General features: G+C 51.6%; 5 protein-coding genes across 5 annotated transcripts; 2 read left to right on the top strand and 3 right to left on the bottom strand.

Annotated features, from left to right (window-relative positions):
* Positions 1–27: 27 nt before the first annotated feature.
* Positions 28–3,927, bottom strand: C7974DRAFT_404665 (phospholipid methyltransferase-domain-containing protein). The gene is made up of 5 exons (XM_046142966.1): positions 3,260–3,927; positions 2,486–3,161; positions 1,892–2,428; positions 1,380–1,779; positions 28–1,326 (listed from the first exon to the last, which is right to left on the bottom strand). Exons 1-5 carry the CDS (start codon positions 3,441–3,443, stop codon positions 208–210), a joined length of 2,916 nt encoding a protein of 971 aa, XP_045992267.1. The 5' UTR covers positions 3,444–3,927; the 3' UTR covers positions 28–207.
* A 234-nt stretch (positions 3,928–4,161) lies between these two features.
* Positions 4,162–5,527, bottom strand: C7974DRAFT_72398 (uncharacterized protein). Its single transcript, XM_046147148.1, has one exon. It carries the CDS (start codon positions 5,213–5,215, stop codon positions 4,190–4,192), a length of 1,026 nt encoding a protein of 341 aa, XP_045992266.1. The 5' UTR covers positions 5,216–5,527; the 3' UTR covers positions 4,162–4,189.
* Positions 5,528–7,682: 2,155 nt separating this feature from the next.
* Positions 7,683–10,731, top strand: C7974DRAFT_321248 (C-type lectin protein; the record flags this gene model as incomplete). Its single annotated transcript, XM_046138798.1, has 8 exons — positions 7,683–7,817; positions 7,864–7,904; positions 7,956–8,057; positions 8,125–8,246; positions 8,449–9,006; positions 9,060–10,203; positions 10,254–10,616; positions 10,665–10,731. The coding sequence occupies 8 exons, from the start codon at positions 7,683–7,685 to the stop codon at positions 10,729–10,731; spliced, it is 2,532 nt and encodes an 843-aa protein (XP_045992265.1).
* Positions 10,732–11,074: 343 nt separating this feature from the next.
* On the top strand, positions 11,075–14,413 carry C7974DRAFT_72385 (uncharacterized protein). Its single transcript, XM_046147147.1, has 5 exons — positions 11,075–11,387; positions 11,436–11,494; positions 11,557–12,348; positions 12,400–13,496; positions 13,547–14,413. The coding sequence occupies exons 1-5, from the start codon at positions 11,244–11,246 to the stop codon at positions 14,275–14,277; spliced, it is 2,823 nt and encodes a 940-aa protein (XP_045992264.1). The 5' UTR covers positions 11,075–11,243; the 3' UTR covers positions 14,278–14,413.
* Positions 14,414–15,319: 906 nt separating this feature from the next.
* Positions 15,320–16,809, bottom strand: C7974DRAFT_72349 (uncharacterized protein). Its single transcript, XM_046147146.1, has 2 exons — positions 15,728–16,809; positions 15,320–15,679 (listed from the first exon to the last, which is right to left on the bottom strand). The coding sequence occupies exons 1-2, from the start codon at positions 16,769–16,771 to the stop codon at positions 15,566–15,568; spliced, it is 1,158 nt and encodes a 385-aa protein (XP_045992263.1). The 5' UTR covers positions 16,772–16,809; the 3' UTR covers positions 15,320–15,565.
* Between the last annotated feature and the right edge of the window lie 116 nt (positions 16,810–16,925).

Below are 16,925 nucleotides of genomic sequence, written 5' to 3'. Positions count from 1 at the left end.
CCAGATCCTTATCGTACATGTGTAATTGAGCTGATTTTTATCTTCATTGATCATATACATGTTCCGCCAACTCGGCCTGTATTTGCACCCCTTACGCTGACTAAACCACCGACAAGAATGCCACTACTCCGTTGACCTAAATGCACAAGAGTGCCTCCTTCGCCAGAATAACAGATAGTTATGTGACGGCTGTACTGCCAGATGATATCAATACTTCGTACCATCCGGTGTGTTCCTGCCATGGCTTGCAGTCATGCTGTAAGGTGCCAGGACCTTCTTTGCATTGCATATACGCCATGCCAGGTTCCGAACGTTGCCGTCAGCCTGAACGACTTCAGGTGCAAACTCGATGCCGAACATCTGATGAACCGCAAAGACGACCCTCTTAGCGAATTTGCCGTCTCTCTCGACAAGGCTGCCGAAGGACTCCTCGGGGGTGTCAGGAGCAATTTCTGGATCCCGGTCGAAGCAGTTTTGGATGACTGGGAGAAGAGTCTGCTCGACAGCACGATGAACGGTGCCGTTGGTGTCGACCTCAACATCATCCTCGTCGAATCTTGGGATACGGATTTCGAAGGCTTGAGATAGCGCCATGACGTTGTGTTTGCCGCCGTGGTGGTAGCGGAATTCGAAGACACCGGTGGTCCACCAGAGTTTATCGCCACGGAACTCGACCTCGCCAGTGTAGTGATCGAAATCATCCTCGCTATCAGATAAGGCTGGAATAAGCTTGTCCGAAACTAAGATACCCTTCTCAGCACGGACTGAGTCGTACACGCCGTTGTTGGTGGCAATCCAGCGGCCATTGCTGCTGAGCTGCGTGATCTCTCGAGACTGGTTGTCGGCGACCATGTAGAGCCCAATCCAGTCCTTCTTGCTGTGGTTGAGCGGAGCTTGCCATCGAACCTTGATTGGTGCGCCATACTCAAGAGCCAAGGTTTTGAATTCACTTGTACGTGTTGCTGGCGTCCTCGCCATCTCGCCCTCACGCCCGCCATTCTTTTGATATTCGACTGCAGGTGCAGAGAGTGTGCCTTGAACTTCAAGCTTGTACTGCTTAGGGTCATAGCCAGCAAGATCTGGTGATAGACGTGTGATTGAGATGCGAGCTGGATAAGACTTGAACAAAGCTGTGGTGTCTTTGACGAAGGTACCGACTCCAGCCGCGAGTTTGGGCTTCGCACTCTCAAGGACTTCTTCGATGAACTCGACTGTGGAATTGATGTAGTCATCGGCAGCCGACTGCCAGTTGCGAACCGGACTGGGAAGAGCTTGGCGTAGAGTCTTGCTGACGCCAGACGTCTGGCGGAGTTTCTGACCGTAGAGCTAGAGCGGCATTTAGTCTCGACACCCATACCAAGTTCCAGGGCATGACCTACCTTGTTCATGTGAGGTCGCTCAACGAAGTGCAGGAACACCAAATTCAAGACTTGGGCCGTCGTTGCAAGATAGAAGATTGGTGCAGTCCAGGTGATGACAGCGATGCCCCAGATGCCTGCCATACCAAGGACACGCTCAGGGCTGTTGAGGAAGCGGTAGATACCCGAGTAGGTAAGGTTCTTTGGTGGTGGGTCGAAGAAGAAGTCGCCACAGAACCAACCAAACTCGCCCAAGGAATCGTAAATGCTGGCAGCTGTCCACAGATGCAGAGCGATCATACCGATACCAAGAACAAGTCTGAACGCTGTGAGGTCGTAGAACCAGTCAGGTGGGAGTGTGTACATCTTCCAAGCTGCAGCGAGAAAGCTGGCGTGGCTCATCGTCATACTAAGATGATATCTGATGTATTCGTCAGCGTGATGTTCCTGCTGATGTTGCGAGTGTCGATATTCGAGAGGACCCAGCTTCTCTTTGAGTAGACGAGTCGCTATAGAAGAGGAGTGTAGCTTACAGGCACTTCCATTGGCGCCACGCTTCCTCCTTAGTATCGCCATACTTGATGAAGTGACGAGTCCAGTTCTTCTTCTTAGACTGACGATCGAGGATATAGCCAAGACCCAAGACATACCACAAGCGCCAGAAGAACGCATTGACGAGGAAGAAGGTCCGCACCAGGCGGGTGTCTGGTGTCAGTGTCGCCAGGCAGAACATGTAGAAAGAAATGATTACTACCGTAACGTCGATGGCGCGATGGAAGTCCATGTTCTGTGGACCGACGATGTAATGCATTGGGGCAGGCTGTTTGACATCATCGGCGGGCGCTTCAGTGTCGACATTGTCAGACTGGCTGGAGGTGGGACGGTGCTTTTGGGTAATGTCTCCAGAATTATGGCGCGTTCGGCGAGGTGGTGCTGGGTTGTAGATCTTTTGAATGTGCGGCTCTTCAACCTTGATCAAGAAGGCAAATTGCGCTGCGTGCGCGATAATGGAAATCAGGAGCACCTTGTAACTTGCCATCATGAGAGCAATGCCATAGAAGCCGGCGTACCTATAGGTCAAGGTTTAGCACAAGTGTTTACCGATGAGGATGGTAATGCGAGCGTACCCAATCGAGTACATCGGATGCGGCGCTGCTTCGAAGACACCATCGAACGTCAGACGCTGATCGATGAGGTAGAAGAAGTCTCCCCAGTACCAGGCATAGTCTTTCACCACTCGGTGAGCATCCAGCTTGACAAACAAGTTGAAGATGAAAAGGACAATGCCAGTTGTCCATCGCAGGGCAAAGAGCAGCCAACTCTCCTCTGGGCGATGGAAACATGCAATGGCGAAGAGACAGTACGATACGAAGTCACACATCAGAATCAGGTCTACGACGCGCCTGAAGACCAGCCACGTGTTGTACTCCAACGGAGCCTCTTCGAACTTGTAGTCCCTGGGGATCTTGGTCTCCATTTCCCTCTTGAGAAACTTGTAGATCGTTGGGTGTGGATTCTTGCCCGTCTTGGGGTCCTCAAAGATGTGCGAGTTCTTCGCCCATAGAACCAGACGGTTGTGCTTGGACTGCACATCGAGAAGCCAGCCTATGCCTGCGTTGTAGCCGGCGCGCCAGAACAGGAAGATTACAGCGAAGACGGGTATGCGGGCGCTTTTGGGCAGTAGGTAGAGCGTGGAGATCAAGCTTGCAAGCACCGCGAGCACTGCTAGATCGGATAAGTTCTTTGGTTGCGAGGGCGAGAGCAGCTGCGACACCATGTCGTGGGTGTGCGGCACGATGAAGACTATACATTTTGGTCGTCAGTCCTGGCCTATGGACGTACTTGCGGTTGAGTAACACTAATTTTTTGTTTTGAGCATGCTGTGATAGGTCAATACTTACCTGTACCATCTGGTGTCCGGCCGTATGTCTTCTTTTCTCGTTCGCCCTTGCCATCTTCCTGCTCATTAAGCTCAAGAACTTTTTGTTTCGCCGCATCAGAGTCGTGCATACGCATCGGCTTAGTTGTCGGTCGTTCTCTTAGCTGGCTACTGTCGGCCCTCGGTACCTTGTCGACATCCGTCATGTTGAACGACGCGTCTCCAGAGAGCAATTGAGATTGCGCAAAACCAGGAGGGGTTATGTTGACGGGTATTTAAGTCGCGCTTAAAAGGTGTGCGTGCTTCCGCGCTATGCGAGGTTTGGCTTCGGGGCTGCAGCCGTTGCTGGGGTGGCCGGAGATGCTGTTGAACGCGCGCTGGCTGTTGCAGGCAGGCGAGAATATGTATGAGAACGGCCAAAAGGAGTTTGCATATGTGTATGATCCCCCCATACAAGGCTTAGAGTGTTGAACTCTAGCGGAAAGGTTTGATGTTGAACAAAGGCGTCGTGGGGAGGTACAAGTTCTTCTCGAACGTACCTCTGTCAGGACGCCTTGATGCTGGAAGTGGGGCGTGGTGGGGCAGGGCGGATTTACCAGCCGAAGCTGAACGACCTCGGGGGACCCTGGCACCTGCGTCTCTGGCGTGCACTGCTGGAGGTGACGGCACAGAACATGTATTCTTGTCTTAGCTGGGTTACTCTAAAAAACCACTACACCCATTGTTGAAGTAAGTACTCAATGTACGGACACGTGATATGCTATTTGTTCCTGCTTCTGTTCAAGTCTTTTCTATCTCTTTGTAGTGAGAACTGTGCTGGCATGTGCCATGCTATGATCGGACAAACAAGCAGAACCAATGGAAGAACGCGTTGCAAACACCCCCCAAGACACTAGACGAAAGAGGTCGTACTACTGAACTGCCGTCATGCCTGTCTCGCCTTTGCTTTCCATCAAAGCGAATTGGTCCTTTGCCTATTCATCTGCACCGCTGCATCCTTTTGTGGTTTCGTTTGCGGGGTCGAATTGCACCACATCTGTCCCGGCAGATGCTGCAAAGATGGCTGAACAGCATTCGAAATACGTTGCAATACCGGGTATATCTCTGCAGCAGTGCATCGTCTCTTTTGTAGCAGCTCTTCAGCTTTGGTGACTGCGGTTGCGCTTGACATGCTGCGCTGTTGGTATTCCGGCATGCAACAGCCGTCCTGTCGAACGACATGGGAGCAGTTGGGGGGTTGAAAGACGGCTGCTTCGGGACTAAGTATGGACGATCGCCTGATCTGTGACTGTGCCGTGTTCGGTGGCACCGGAAGAGAGTTTGGAAGCTCCACTACGTCTCGAGAGAGTGGGGGAGGTCGTCTAACATCCTTCGCCATAGCAGAGTCGCACCTAAGGCTTTCATTACAAACATCCGGAGCGAGATCATCCATGAAATAGGTGTTGCTGCTCTCCTTCTGGAATGGCGAGACTGCGGTTTCGTCTGCCCAGCCATTCCAGGTCAGATCTGTGGCATCTGAACTTGAGTATGAGCCAAGAGTAGGTGTATACAAAGTCGGTGTCGAGGTAATCTCCGATTGAACGGACGATGCGTTGGCTAGATGGTATGCTTTCATATTCGCAAGGATGATGTTGGTCTCACAGGCCTGTAGGTTGTTGAAGAAGCCTTGTTCGTTTCTCTCTCGGTCCCTGATCTCGCTGTCTAGATGTCTTTTGATCTGTTGCAACTTCTTCCGTTTTCTCGGTGGAAGAGCCGTCTTATTGTCGAGTTGACAAGCATTCTTGACTCGCTTCTCGCGCAGGGCTTTCAGATACGTGACACAGTCTGCAAGTCCCATCGATAGAACGTTCTTCTCCTGATGAAGCCTGATCAGATCGTAAGGGAGAGTGTTCGGAATCTCTTGGTTGTATGGGCTGTACGAAAGACCATCGTACATCATCCCATATTGAGGCGGGAGCTGATATGCCTCGACATGCATGGTGGATACAAAACTCAGTCTGCTGATATGCAATACAAGCTTGAACAGTGGAGTCAAGTCTGCAGGCCAAGTGGTCGATCGTTCCCAGGCTTCGATAGGGTTATAAGCCAGCAGTGGAGGAGCTGCTTGGAAGTATGACGGCCAGAAGCGTGGTAGGAGCCAGAACCTGTAAGCCAAGCAATACCCCTTTGATAAGAAGTAATGGCCTGTGGCAATAGAGTATCGCTTAACAACATCTAGCCTTTCTTACTGCTCGACACTGCTCTTTGATCATCCTAAAGTGGACGATGCTCGCCATGATCAGGCGCAACAATGATAAGCACGGTAAGAGAGCCGAATGCAGTGGCGTAAGATGCTTTATGGTCTATTCATCAACAGGCTTGATTCTGTTAGCGTTTCACCATTCAAGCTCCTCCAAGCACAAGGGGCCATCGATTTTGGAAATGCGGGGAAGTGCCGTGGCGCTTCGCATGTTGAATGGTAGCCGCGGGTAATAGCTGTTGTTCCTGGTTGAAAGGAATTCCGTTTCGAGACACTTGTGACGATCACATCTGCTACAAAGATCAATACAGAGGAAATGTATACCATTCTGATGGTTGCCCAATTCCAGTGTGAAATATGATTCATGTCTCATCAAAACGCAGGTCTGACAAGCAATACCTACTCAGCATACCCAACCCCATCAATGATGGATTGTAGTCATCTCCTACAATCGTGCAGACTGGATGCAAAGGGCGTGTTCTTTGTTCTAGCGTCCGTGTCGTGGCGCAAACCCGGGAACGGCTGCTTGTCAGACAATAAAGTGGACGCCAGTGGCGTCAACCCTACCTGTAACATGTCGTTCAACGCAGCGTTACCAAACGTACGAACTCCTCACAGTCAGGCCAGCAGCTCGCCACAATGCAGACAGGGTCGGTGGGCTTTTACCAATCAGTAACTATTGCTCACTTTGCTTTGATTGTCCAAGCCCAGGTATCGCCTGAAGGAATGTGGAGAGACGACTCGCAAGGGGTGCAGACGTCAATAAGGAACGCTTTATCAACGCCACCAAACAATGGGATGTACCGAATGCGCGAGTTCCAGAAAGGTCATTGATGCGGCTGCCCTTCGAACGTCGTTGAGCTAGGCTGGCGAACATTCTCGAACGCCTAAGGAATGAGAGCCCAGGACTGAGGGGGCTGCGGATCCACGGAGCTTTACTGAACATCAGCGACAACACGAAGTAATCGATCTGACAATACTAATCACTGGTCGCTGACGGATCAACCTGAGTGCAGTCAAGCGTCGTGTGGTTAGCGAAAAGCCCACCTGCAACTTGATAGCCCAAGGTTGGTCTTCAGGCAGCCAATGGGGCGATTATTGCGATCTTTTCCAAGTGATTCAGAGCACGTAGAACCGTATAATTACTGCATATGAACTTTTTTGCTTGCTGTTGTTGACAGTCGAACGACCGGCAATGCACAAAACGGAGCGCCATCGTTCCGCACTGGCACGTGGACGCGCTTCGAAGCGGAAGCGCTTACAATACCCGCCCAGGGGAACTCTGCTGCAGGTGGAACGTGCAATGGACTCTGGCATTTGATTCTGCGGGATCCGGGGTCGGTACGTGAATTGATTACCAACGCAGCTGCGCAGCAGTGGTCTCATTCCAGACGGGTTTGAATGTGGCGAGCCTCACGTCATGCGTCCGCAGGCTCCATCCCTTTTGATTACTTTACGGTCAAGGACTTGTTTGCGCCGGCAACGCAGCTACTCGCAAGTCGTGGAGCTCCCGGCTTACCACCTGCGCGTCATTTTCCAGCGTTTATGTACCCATCCGTCGACCCCGCACTAAGCAGTTTAAGTATACAAGTGCACGCTCGGGATTCGGGACTCGGGGAGAAATGGCGGTTTTCGACGGCTTCGGCCATGATCATGCTTCTTGTCGTGTGTGGTGTGTTCCTGGGCCGAGATCTTCAGATGTGGGGTTAAGGTTGTTTTAACGACTGTTTCCACTTCTTCCGAAGTCTAACGTCGTCATTACATCACCAATGTGGTTCCACCATGCCGCCGCCTGGACCTTGTGGTCCCGGCGACGAACCGGCGCAGCCTTTGATGACATTAGCAAAGATGACGAGTATTCATATGTGGCATCTACGACAGTGTCAGCGCATCATTCGTACCGTTGCCAACCGTGAGTACACCAAGTTCGCTGATTTGTTATTCCAAAAAGAGTGCTACATGCATTGGACGCACTAAGGATCCCGTACCTGACCTGTGACGGCACCAGCTGCGTTCGATTTGCCAATCAAAGCCAGGCCCCGCCATCATCCGGTACACAACAGTGAAACGATCTAGCTTCCTGTATGTACCTGGTACCTCACCACATAATATAAGTAGTTATCACGCAATCACCGCCCAAGAGCAGAGCTGAGACATCGGCCCCTGTACCGTACCAACTAAACCGCATTGGCAAATCTACGAGACCATGGTTCGGAAGACGGAGATCATTGACATTCGCGTCGGTTCTACCGACTTTGACATGGTGGCAGATATCAAGAAAGGCCTCAAGCCAGAGAACGGCGGCGAGAAGAGGCTCCCTACTCTGTTGCTGTATGATGAGGTATATATACCTATTAATCGTTGTTTTCCGTGGCTGACCGTCACAGGCTGGGTTGCGACTATTCGAGAAAATCACTTACCTTGAGGAGTATGTCATGCCAGGATCTACTAGATTACTTCCATCTGACGTTACATATAGGTACTACCTGACCAATGCTGAGATCGAGGTTTTGGAAACCTATGCCGAACAGATTGCGCGCAGGATCCAATCAGGCTCTGTCCTGGTTGAGCTTGGCAGTGGGTATGTAGCATATGCCCAAGCTTTGGTGGCTGAGAAGTACGCTTCAGCGAATTCTGACCAAACTTAGAAATCTGCGAAAGGTCAATATCCTTTTGCAAGCCATTGACCGTCTCGGAAAAGATGTAGAATACTACGCGGTTGACCTCTCTTTGCCAGAGCTAAAGAGAACGTTCTCTGAGATACCAACTGGTAAGTAAATTCCTTCGCTTAGAAGATAGACGACATATCCGGACATGAAAATTGTTGGGAGATCGTCGGACATCCGCGAACTCGCAGAGAGGGTGCATGTCAAACGTCCAGACCCACTCCTTGACCCCACTCCCGTATCACACGAGATGCAGGGAACGTCAGGATCTTGGCCTAAAAGTACCTAAACTGACCTGATTGGTAGATGGTTACAAGCACGTGAAGTGCTTTGGCCTACATGGAACATACGACCATGCATTGGAGTGGCTGAAGTCCTCCAGTGTCAGAGATAAGCCAAAGACTGTTCTGTGGCTCGGCTCCAGTCTGGGTAACTTCAAGCGACACGAAGCAGCACCGTTCCTTGCCGGATTTTGCGATGCTATCAAGCCTGGTGACACCATGCTCATCGGTATCGACTCTTGCAAGAATTCAAGTCGTGTATATCATGCCTACAACGATGGGCAGAACGTGACACACGAATTCATTCTGAACGGCTTGAAGCACGCGAATAAGCTCATGGGCAGCGAAGTATTTAACATTGGGGAGTGGGAGGTCATTGGAGAATTCGATGAGGAAGCCGGGCGCCATCACGCATTCGTTGCACCATTGAAGGATGTCATTGTCGAAGGTGTTGAGGTCATGAAGGGCGAGCGGATCCGGATCGAAGAGAGCTATAAGTATAGCCGTGAAGAGATATTGGAACTGTGGGAGGGCGCTCGCCTTGCTGAGAACGCAGTCTGGTCCAATGACAGAGGTGATTACGGTAAGACCCATACTCCTGTGCTGTCCCGAGTCCAGCTACTCATTACATTTCAGGGTTACACTTCGTCTCGAAACCCGCTGTCTTCTTTCCCACGAAGCCTAGCGTGTATGCTGCACAGCCAGTACCATCTCTTGTTGAGTGGCGCGAGCTGTGGAAAGCCTGGGACGCCGTCACCCGCCAAATGATCCCCGAAGACGAGCTGCTCTCGAAACCGATCAATCTCCGCAATGCCTGCATCTTCTACCTAGGTCACATCCCTACCTTCCTCGACATTCACATGGCAAGAGCCACCGATGGCAAAGCTACGGATCCTGCCTACTTTCAGCAAATCTTCGAGCGTGGCATCGATCCGGATGTAGACGACCCAGAAAAATGCCACGTGCATTCTGAGATTCCTGATACCTGGCCACATCTTGATGAAATCCTGACCCATCAGCAAGCGATTCGTGAGAGAGCAGAGACTCTCTATACATCCGGGGCAGTGGTTAACAATCCCCAAGTAGCACGCGCAATGTGGCTTGGTTTCGAACATGAGGCTATGCATCTTGAAACCCTTTTGTACATGCTTGTACAAAGTGACAAAGTTCTTCCTCCTCCTGGAACCACTGTTCCGGATTTTGCCGCTCTCGCAAAGCGATCTGCAGCGAACGCTGTCAAGAATGAATGGTTCAACATTCCTGAAACAGAAATCAGTATTGGTTTGGATGATCCAGACAGCGACTCAACCACCAAGCGCTATTTCGGCTGGGATAATGAGAAGCCTGTACGCTCGGCTAAAGTAAAGTCGTTCCGTGCCAGGGCACGCCCAATCACGAATGGTGAGTACGGAGCCTACCTCACAAAGACCGGAAGTACGGCCATCCCTGCATCTTGGTGCGAGGGAAGGGATCTCAGTGAAACTACACGTGCGGTAAACAAGAGAGACAGTGTCATAAATGGCCTCCAAAACAACACCAATGGCTCAGTGGTGAACGCCACTGATGGAAAGTATGTGAAGACAGTATATGGCATGGTGCCGCTCATGTACGCGCTTGATTGGCCTGTTGTTGCTTCTTACGATGAGGTCGCCGGCTGTGCGCAGTGGATGGGTGGACGCATTCCCACGATGGAGGAAGCACGAAGCATTTACAGTTATGTTGAAACGTCGAAGAACAAGGAGCTTCAAGCTTTGGGTAACACAATTCCGGCGGTGAACGGGTAGGCACTTTCAAACATGGATAGCCGCACGGATGACTAACTAATAGCAGACACCTCATCAACAACGGTGTAGATGAGACACCACCATCCAAGCCTTTGTCGAATGGCGACTCTAGCGCAGCTACTGGTCACACTCCTAATCCGCACGATCTCTTCATCGATCTCGAAGGGACGAATGTGGGTTTCAAACACTGGCATCCTGTCTCTGTAGTCGAAAAGGGCAATAAGCTCTGCGGCCAATCAGATCTGGGTGGTGTTTGGGAATGGACCAGTACTGTGCTAGAGAAGCATGATGGCTTCGAGCCGATGAAGCTGTACCCAGGCTACACAGCGGACTTCTTCGATGGGAAACACAACATTACGCTAGGAGGATCCTGGGCGACAGTACCTCGCATTGCAGGTCGCAAGACCTTGTAAGTAGCTTAAGGCAAGTATAGCCGAGATCCCGCTAACGGCACCAGTGTGAATTGGTATCAACGCAACTACCCTTATGTGTGGGCAGGCGCTCGCGTCGTGACTGATGCATAGAGACAGCAGCCTATTGACTGTTGACTGTCTGCACATTCTTGGACTTTGTTATTCCGCGTTCTGCTGGTGCTTGAGCACTGCATCTGCGAGCAACTGCGAGGTGTTACCTAGTCGCGGCGACCTGTCGTCGCGTAAGTACCAAAGGTGAAATTGTAAAAGACGAGAGCTCATAACAACTCGTAGGCGCTCTTTTCACGCCCCGATGTCCTCCTGTACTTAAGGCTTGTTTTTCCCCTCTCGATAGTGCAAAGTCGCTCCTTCCACTTACGTGATCCAGAGGTGCTGAGCCTAGGTAGGCATCAGTGAACCCTGCCACTTGTCCGTGCCCCACAATTACGACAGCCTTGTCCAAATTTGGCCTTTCACTTCCACTGCTCGCTGCGAGATCGCTGCCTCAGCCTGGCCCTCTATATACAAAGCTTTTCCGCGTCCGCTCTGCAACTAAGACAGCCTCACCAGCCCACAGCCTTCCCTTTAGCCACAATCTTCTCAACGGCTATAGCTTGTCAAACATGGTCAACAGCCTGCTCTTCCGCTGGGAAGATAGCCAGGCTCTGCAACACCATTGCGGTTTCTGTGAACGGCCCCTCTCCCACCCTGGAGCTCGAGCCAGCTGCTTCGGTACGCATAGTGAGCCATGTCACCGCTTCCATCAGGTAATTCGTATCTGTCGCCTCTACACCAAGCATACACTAATCTCGCAGGCAATGTTCATGCGTAATCGCGCTCACATGTGCAACTACTGCACCACTATCGATGAAGCGTAAGTTGACCTTTTTCCCGTCAGCTTTGGTTTTTGGATCACCCTGACGTAGCTCAAATCAGGCACTACAAGCGGCACCATGAGCTTGTCATCCAGTTGCGGAAGATCTACGAAAGCTGCGGTGAAGCAGACTGGACTATCCCACCTGTAGAACCTGACGACATTAGAAGAAGCCATTCTTATGACTTGCACCCAACCGCTTGCGACAATGGAGCAGATAGTCTTGCGCCAGACGAGACGCCGATCTCAAAACGTGATCGAAAAGACGCCAAGTCGTTGGCTCGTGCTGCAAACAGAGTGAAAGTCGTCACGCAGGACGAGATAAGATACGTCGAATCGGTTCTCCACTCTGCTGAGGGTGTCTCTGGCGGTGAAAGCACGAGTCCTGCCAATCTCGAGGAACTGCAGCTGATTGAAGAACAACTGCGCTACAACGCAAACGTCTACAATCTTTCGAGCCATCGTGATCTCAAAAGATTTGCCAAGATTCCAGACGTGGAAGTCGACTTTGACGGAGAGATGGAGAGAGTCCTTGCTACGTTTCGCATTACTGAACTTGTTAAGCGCAACGTTAAGAATCGCGGGTTACAAGGTAAGGATCTGACCATCTTTGAGAACTTGGTCGAGACTTTCAAAAGCGCTGTTGTCGAAGACTTGGTACTTGTCAAGAAAGACATGATGGAAGTTCAGATGCGCCGTGCAGGCTATTTACGCTACACCAGCAAAGCCGCATATAACATTGTCGAAGACCGGTATACCGACAAAGACTGGAAAACAGGCGAGCGTATTACGGCCTCGAATAGCGACTCCAGTGGCCTTGATTCGCTTGTAGGTGAGCCTGCTATACCATACGAGTATGCTCCCTTTCCACATCAAATTCGACCTGATACTGACTTTTTGCCGAGATGCGAGCCTACGATTCCCTCGTTACCTGTTCTACCTTCCGTCAAAGGTCCCGATCAACGCCATCTACTGCGCGTCCACACCCGTATCAGCGGAGATGACGGTCTCGGACAGAAGGTCATCGAGCCCTATCACACGCCCTTATTACCGCTCGCCCCAAAGCAGGCCATGAGAAAGCCTGCTGTCTTACAGCTGAAGGTGGTCGAAAACAAAGAAAACCAGATTCCTGCTGGTATGACTAACCGTGGGTGGTTACGGCGCGGCGTGACAAGGCAATCATCTTCCAAGAAACATCTGCGGACGTCAGAGGAGGAGCATCTATCTCATTCAGCACTATCAGAGAAGCCTTTCGCATCAAGCGAGACCAGACCCATGAGTAAGTCGACGTGGGGAAGTTCTGAAGCCTTGACCCAAGGCTCTATGGCCGAGCGTGCCACAGAACATGAAGAGGTGTCTGCTGCTCCACATGAGCGCGTGGAGCCGCTCAAGCGTGTCGCAGCAAGATCCAGTGCACCTGCCGTGCAGCTTCCTATGGAACATGAGAACGTTGGTCTTCAAGGTCCAGAAGGTGCGATCTCACCGAATCATGACACTCGAGACGCGCACCCGGTAGTTTCTCAGAAGAAGGCAAAGAAGGCTCAGCGTGAGGCTAAGCGCAAAGCTAAAAAGGTCAGTATCCCCGAGGAGACAGCCAATCCTACAGCGGTAGACCCCGTTGGCCTTGGGGTGACGGAGCAAGTCTTCCGTGAGACTTTGCTTGATGCTCCTTTGGCCAAATATACGTCTCATGCTATGGAAGATGTGTCTCCGCTACGCTCTAGCTCTCTTTCGAGAGATCTGGCCGACGGCGACAAAGATAATACGGATACTGGACTTGTAGCGAAGCAGAACAACGATCCTGGGTTCCCGATCGAGTTGACACCGCCGACCATACTACACACGACTCATGGGAAGCATAATCACTGGGCGCGTTTCTCTAGTGCTTTTATTGTCGACCGGTTGACTAGCCCGCTGCTTCAGTCTCTCGAGGCCTGCTCACCTGGGTCATCCTGCCTTTTCGAGAGCCATGGTGTACTTGACTGTCCATTCCATGAGCCTCGTAAGTACTGTGCTTTTCGAAGAGATGCATGCACTGATCATACATTCTAGGCTGTGATTGTGGAGATCCTTTGCTAATCCAATGCTACCTGATGCATCCTGGCAAGGAACTGTATACCTCAGGACCGTACAACCAGGCTCACGGCAAGAGGCTACTAGCCATGTACGAGCAGCATGACATCACCAAAGGTAGACTCATGCTCGTCGACGAGGATCTTGTTTCGTATCTCTTGGATCGCAACAGCAGTCCTGACCAGCCGGATCCTACTACCATGCCTACTCGTCTTCTACGCGAGCACTTCGAATCTCTAAATGGCTACGGATGCGGTCCGCTCATGCAGACAGAGCTGGAATTCGAGCGTCGTCTGGCCAAAGACGTATCTATTGGGCGTCCACTCACTTCAAAGATTCTCCAGAACATTCAGGGTAAGCACTCCGGTCTCAAGGGTTCCAGGACTCTATGTTATTGCCAAGTCGAGGTGTTACCTCACGTTCGTGACATGAACAAAGAGTTCGGTAAGGACTTTGTAAGTTGCTCGTATCGGAGGTGTGAATTTGGCGGTGTATTCCACACGCGCTGTGTCAAGAAGCTGGGCTCTGAGAAAGTCAGTCGATGGTACTGCACCTCTTGCGAGAAGCAGATGAAGGTCTTGGCCTGTCGGACTTTGAAAGTTCCGGGCAACGAAAAGGCTGCGACCTTCGATGGCACAGTGGGGCAACTAGCAAAGGTGTTTGCTGCAGAGATGGTTACGAACCGCCCAAAGCTGAACTCACACTTTTGAGGAGCCTCGCGGTGGTGAGCCGCGTGGTGATGTGTGGATCAAGCACGGCGGGTTAAGGTGAACAATGTGGAGCGGTGCCGAGATGCAGGACCACACTGAGGTGCGGGATCTTCCAAAAATTTGTAAAGTAATATGTATCTCGTAAGTCATCGTAACATCGTTCATATCATGATTATGGCCTAGTCGGCATACATGGCGAGATGTATCAGATCCGACTCAGCCCACCAACGTGTGCCCATCTCCCTCGACCAGACGTTGCCATTCTAATCAGAATAGAGCAGTTTCTTGATCCACTTCCTTAATTTCCTTGCCCTTGAGGGTCTACTCTTGCGATTCCTTTTCGCCCTTATCTCTTTGTCCTCCCAGACGAATGCTCTGCCAATATTCATATCGATACTGTCTCTCGCCCTCCGCCCCAAGTCTCCCACATCGTCATCATCATTTTCGCCTCCCTCTTCATCATCACTGTCACCATCGAGCTCATGATACCGCCGATGCATAAACTGCCGCAGCGCCAATCTCCTCTCCACATCCTGGGTGAACGTGATACTAGAGGTCTCCGACGCCTCTTCGAAACCACTATCAACCCTTTCCACAGGCTTCGGCTTGGATGCGCGTTTGGTTTTGCGCTCTTGGTGGGACGTACTTGGCCCGTTGCTCTCGGTCTTGGGGGGACTTGGTGACTCTGAGCAGTTGTGTCTTCGCCGTGGTGCCGAGTCTTGTGGTGTGTGCATGGGGTACGGCGAGTAATCGGCAGAAGCCATCATCATGAATGGGGCTGGTGATGGGAAGACCATTGCGCCCTCGTGCTAGCTACAGGTCGTTGGGTTTGTTTGTGTGTAGTATTATGAGGAGTGGTGGGGGTCCTTGGGTATGTTCAGAGGGTACTGGTGCGTGTAAGGACGGGGCGTGGAGATTGGCTGAAAACAGGGTATAGTTGTGATGATATGAAGGGATGTGCAGGGCAGCAGGGGAATGCAGAATATATGAGAGTAGGGAAATGTTTGAGGGAATAATCTGTGTCTGATTTACATTGCGACCAAGGTTGGGAGTCGGTGAGCACCGTCGACCATGGTTGACCCTTGCGGCATCTAGTCCACGTCGCTTGCGACTGGCCGGTGCACTCCAGCCAGCGCGTTGGGCTCGGGAACGTGCGTCTACACACAACAGTTCGCAGCGGTGACACCCAGTACCACGGGTTTCGTTGTCAAGGGGTCATGTTTGTTTACCACGGGTCGCTAGTATGCAATTATTGTGGGGACCGGGAGCTAAGATCGCAGATGAAGCACTACTGCGCGTTCTGCATACGGCGTCTCCAGAAACCCACCATCGGCTTCCACAGATTGTCTTTGCCGTTGAAATAGGAGTAGCCCACACCGATGAGCGCGCCGGACAAGTGGGCCTGATTGGGTTAACGATCTTGGACATTGAGCATTACGAGATGACTTACAGCGTGACCAAAGTTGACAAAGGAGTATCCGCGGACTACCCCAATAAGATCGAACAGCATAACAGCGGGGAAGAAGTATTGCGCTTCGAATTTGAAAGGCAGGAACAGTATTCCGAGCTGAGCAGTCGGGTACTCCATACAGAAAGCGCCGAGAATGCCAAACAGAGCACCGCTGGCTCCACCACCTCTGATGAATATTTCCGGAATGAGACGCTTGTTCTTAGCGAACATAGTAGTCAGGTGCTGCGCGTATCCAGATAGCACGCCGGTAGCAAGGAAAAACGCTCCAACGTGCGGCCCATTGCCCTCGAACAGGTTCGAATACCCCACCGGCAGCATGAAGTTGTAGGTTGCATACATATTGACTGCAAGATGCATGGGCCCAGAGTGTACGAACATTGACGTGAAGTTTGTGTAATTGACATTTCGTGCAGGAACATGCCACAGCAGATCCCAGTATCGAGGCACCAGGAAGCTGGTGAGATGGACAGCACTGTTTGCCCCAATGATGCCCCAACTGACTTTCGAGATGGGGTTCAGCTCTGTCCACCAGCGAGTTGCGAGCTCAGTCGCGCTGGGAGGTCCAGCACGTGATTGTGGGTTTAACCCCCATTGCGGTGCTTGAAACCATGTTGCCTTCTTCGCCTGCTCTATATCCTTCTTGGCCTGGTAGTACGCTAATCCAGAAAAGATGCCAGCACTGACGGTGAGTGACCAGATTGCTGGCCGGAGATATTGGACTCGTACTTTGGGCCAGGGATCATTGGGCGGTTCAAACTCGTCGTGATCAGTTTCCGAATATTGATTGCCTGATGGGGAGTCTGAGAATCTCCCCGCAGTGGGCGGTATTATCTCCACCTGTTCTTCCCTGATCTGTTGGACTGGCGATTTGCGCTCTGATCGTTGTCCGAAGCGTCGTGGTGGTTTCTGTGAGCTGTGTTGGCTACGCACATTTGCGCTTAATCGCAGAGGCGTAGATCTGGAAAGCTGGCCAGCTAGACAGATCCGGTGCAGAGCCGGTCTGCCTAACCCCAATAATGACATTGATGATGCACGTTGACTGTGAGTCACTTGGAGATGCGTGAGGTACATAGAGATTCAGGGCCTTTGGTGTCGCGGAACGCTAGAAACAGTCGGCCCGATTCGCACCCGTCTGTCTTCGACCTTCAACGTACCTTCTGAACACAATCCATCCTCG

The sequence above is a fragment of the Boeremia exigua genome (assembly GCF_020726555.1).
Source record: "Boeremia exigua strain MPI-SDFR-AT-0100 chromosome Unknown C7974scaffold_13, whole genome shotgun sequence".
NCBI classification, from domain to species: Eukaryota; Fungi; Ascomycota; class Dothideomycetes; order Pleosporales; family Didymellaceae; genus Boeremia; species Boeremia exigua.
The sequence above is the reverse complement of the archived record's forward strand: the minus strand, read 5'-3'. Positions and strand labels throughout refer to the sequence as shown.

Excerpts from the sequence above, each read along its gene's own strand:
- C7974DRAFT_404665 (XM_046142966.1), bottom strand. The coding sequence starts at position 3,443 with ATGACGGATGTCGACAAGGTACCGAGGGCCGACAGTAGCCAGCTAAGA. Across the intron at positions 3,162-3,259 it reads CCGGACACCAGATGGTACAG|TCTTCATCGTGCCGCACACC; the intron begins GTAAGTATTGAC and ends CAAAATGTATAG. Across the intron at positions 1,327-1,379 it reads AGCGACCTCACATGAACAAG|CTCTACGGTCAGAAACTCCG; the intron begins GTAGGTCATGCC and ends ATGCCGCTCTAG.
- C7974DRAFT_72349 (XM_046147146.1), bottom strand. The coding sequence starts at position 16,771 with ATGTCATTATTGGGGTTAGGCAGACCGGCTCTGCACCGGATCTGTCTA. Across the intron at positions 15,680-15,727 it reads TTGTCAACTTTGGTCACGCT|GCCCACTTGTCCGGCGCGCT; the intron begins GTAAGTCATCTC and ends TAACCCAATCAG.
- C7974DRAFT_72398 (XM_046147148.1), bottom strand. The coding sequence starts at position 5,215 with ATGCATGTCGAGGCATATCAGCTCCCGCCTCAATATGGGATGATGTAC.
- C7974DRAFT_72385 (XM_046147147.1), top strand. The coding sequence starts at position 11,244 with ATGGTCAACAGCCTGCTCTTCCGCTGGGAAGATAGCCAGGCTCTGCAA. Across the intron at positions 11,495-11,556 it reads TGCACCACTATCGATGAAGC|GCACTACAAGCGGCACCATG; the intron begins GTAAGTTGACCT and ends AGCTCAAATCAG. Across the intron at positions 13,497-13,546 it reads CTGTCCATTCCATGAGCCTC|GCTGTGATTGTGGAGATCCT; the intron begins GTAAGTACTGTG and ends CATACATTCTAG.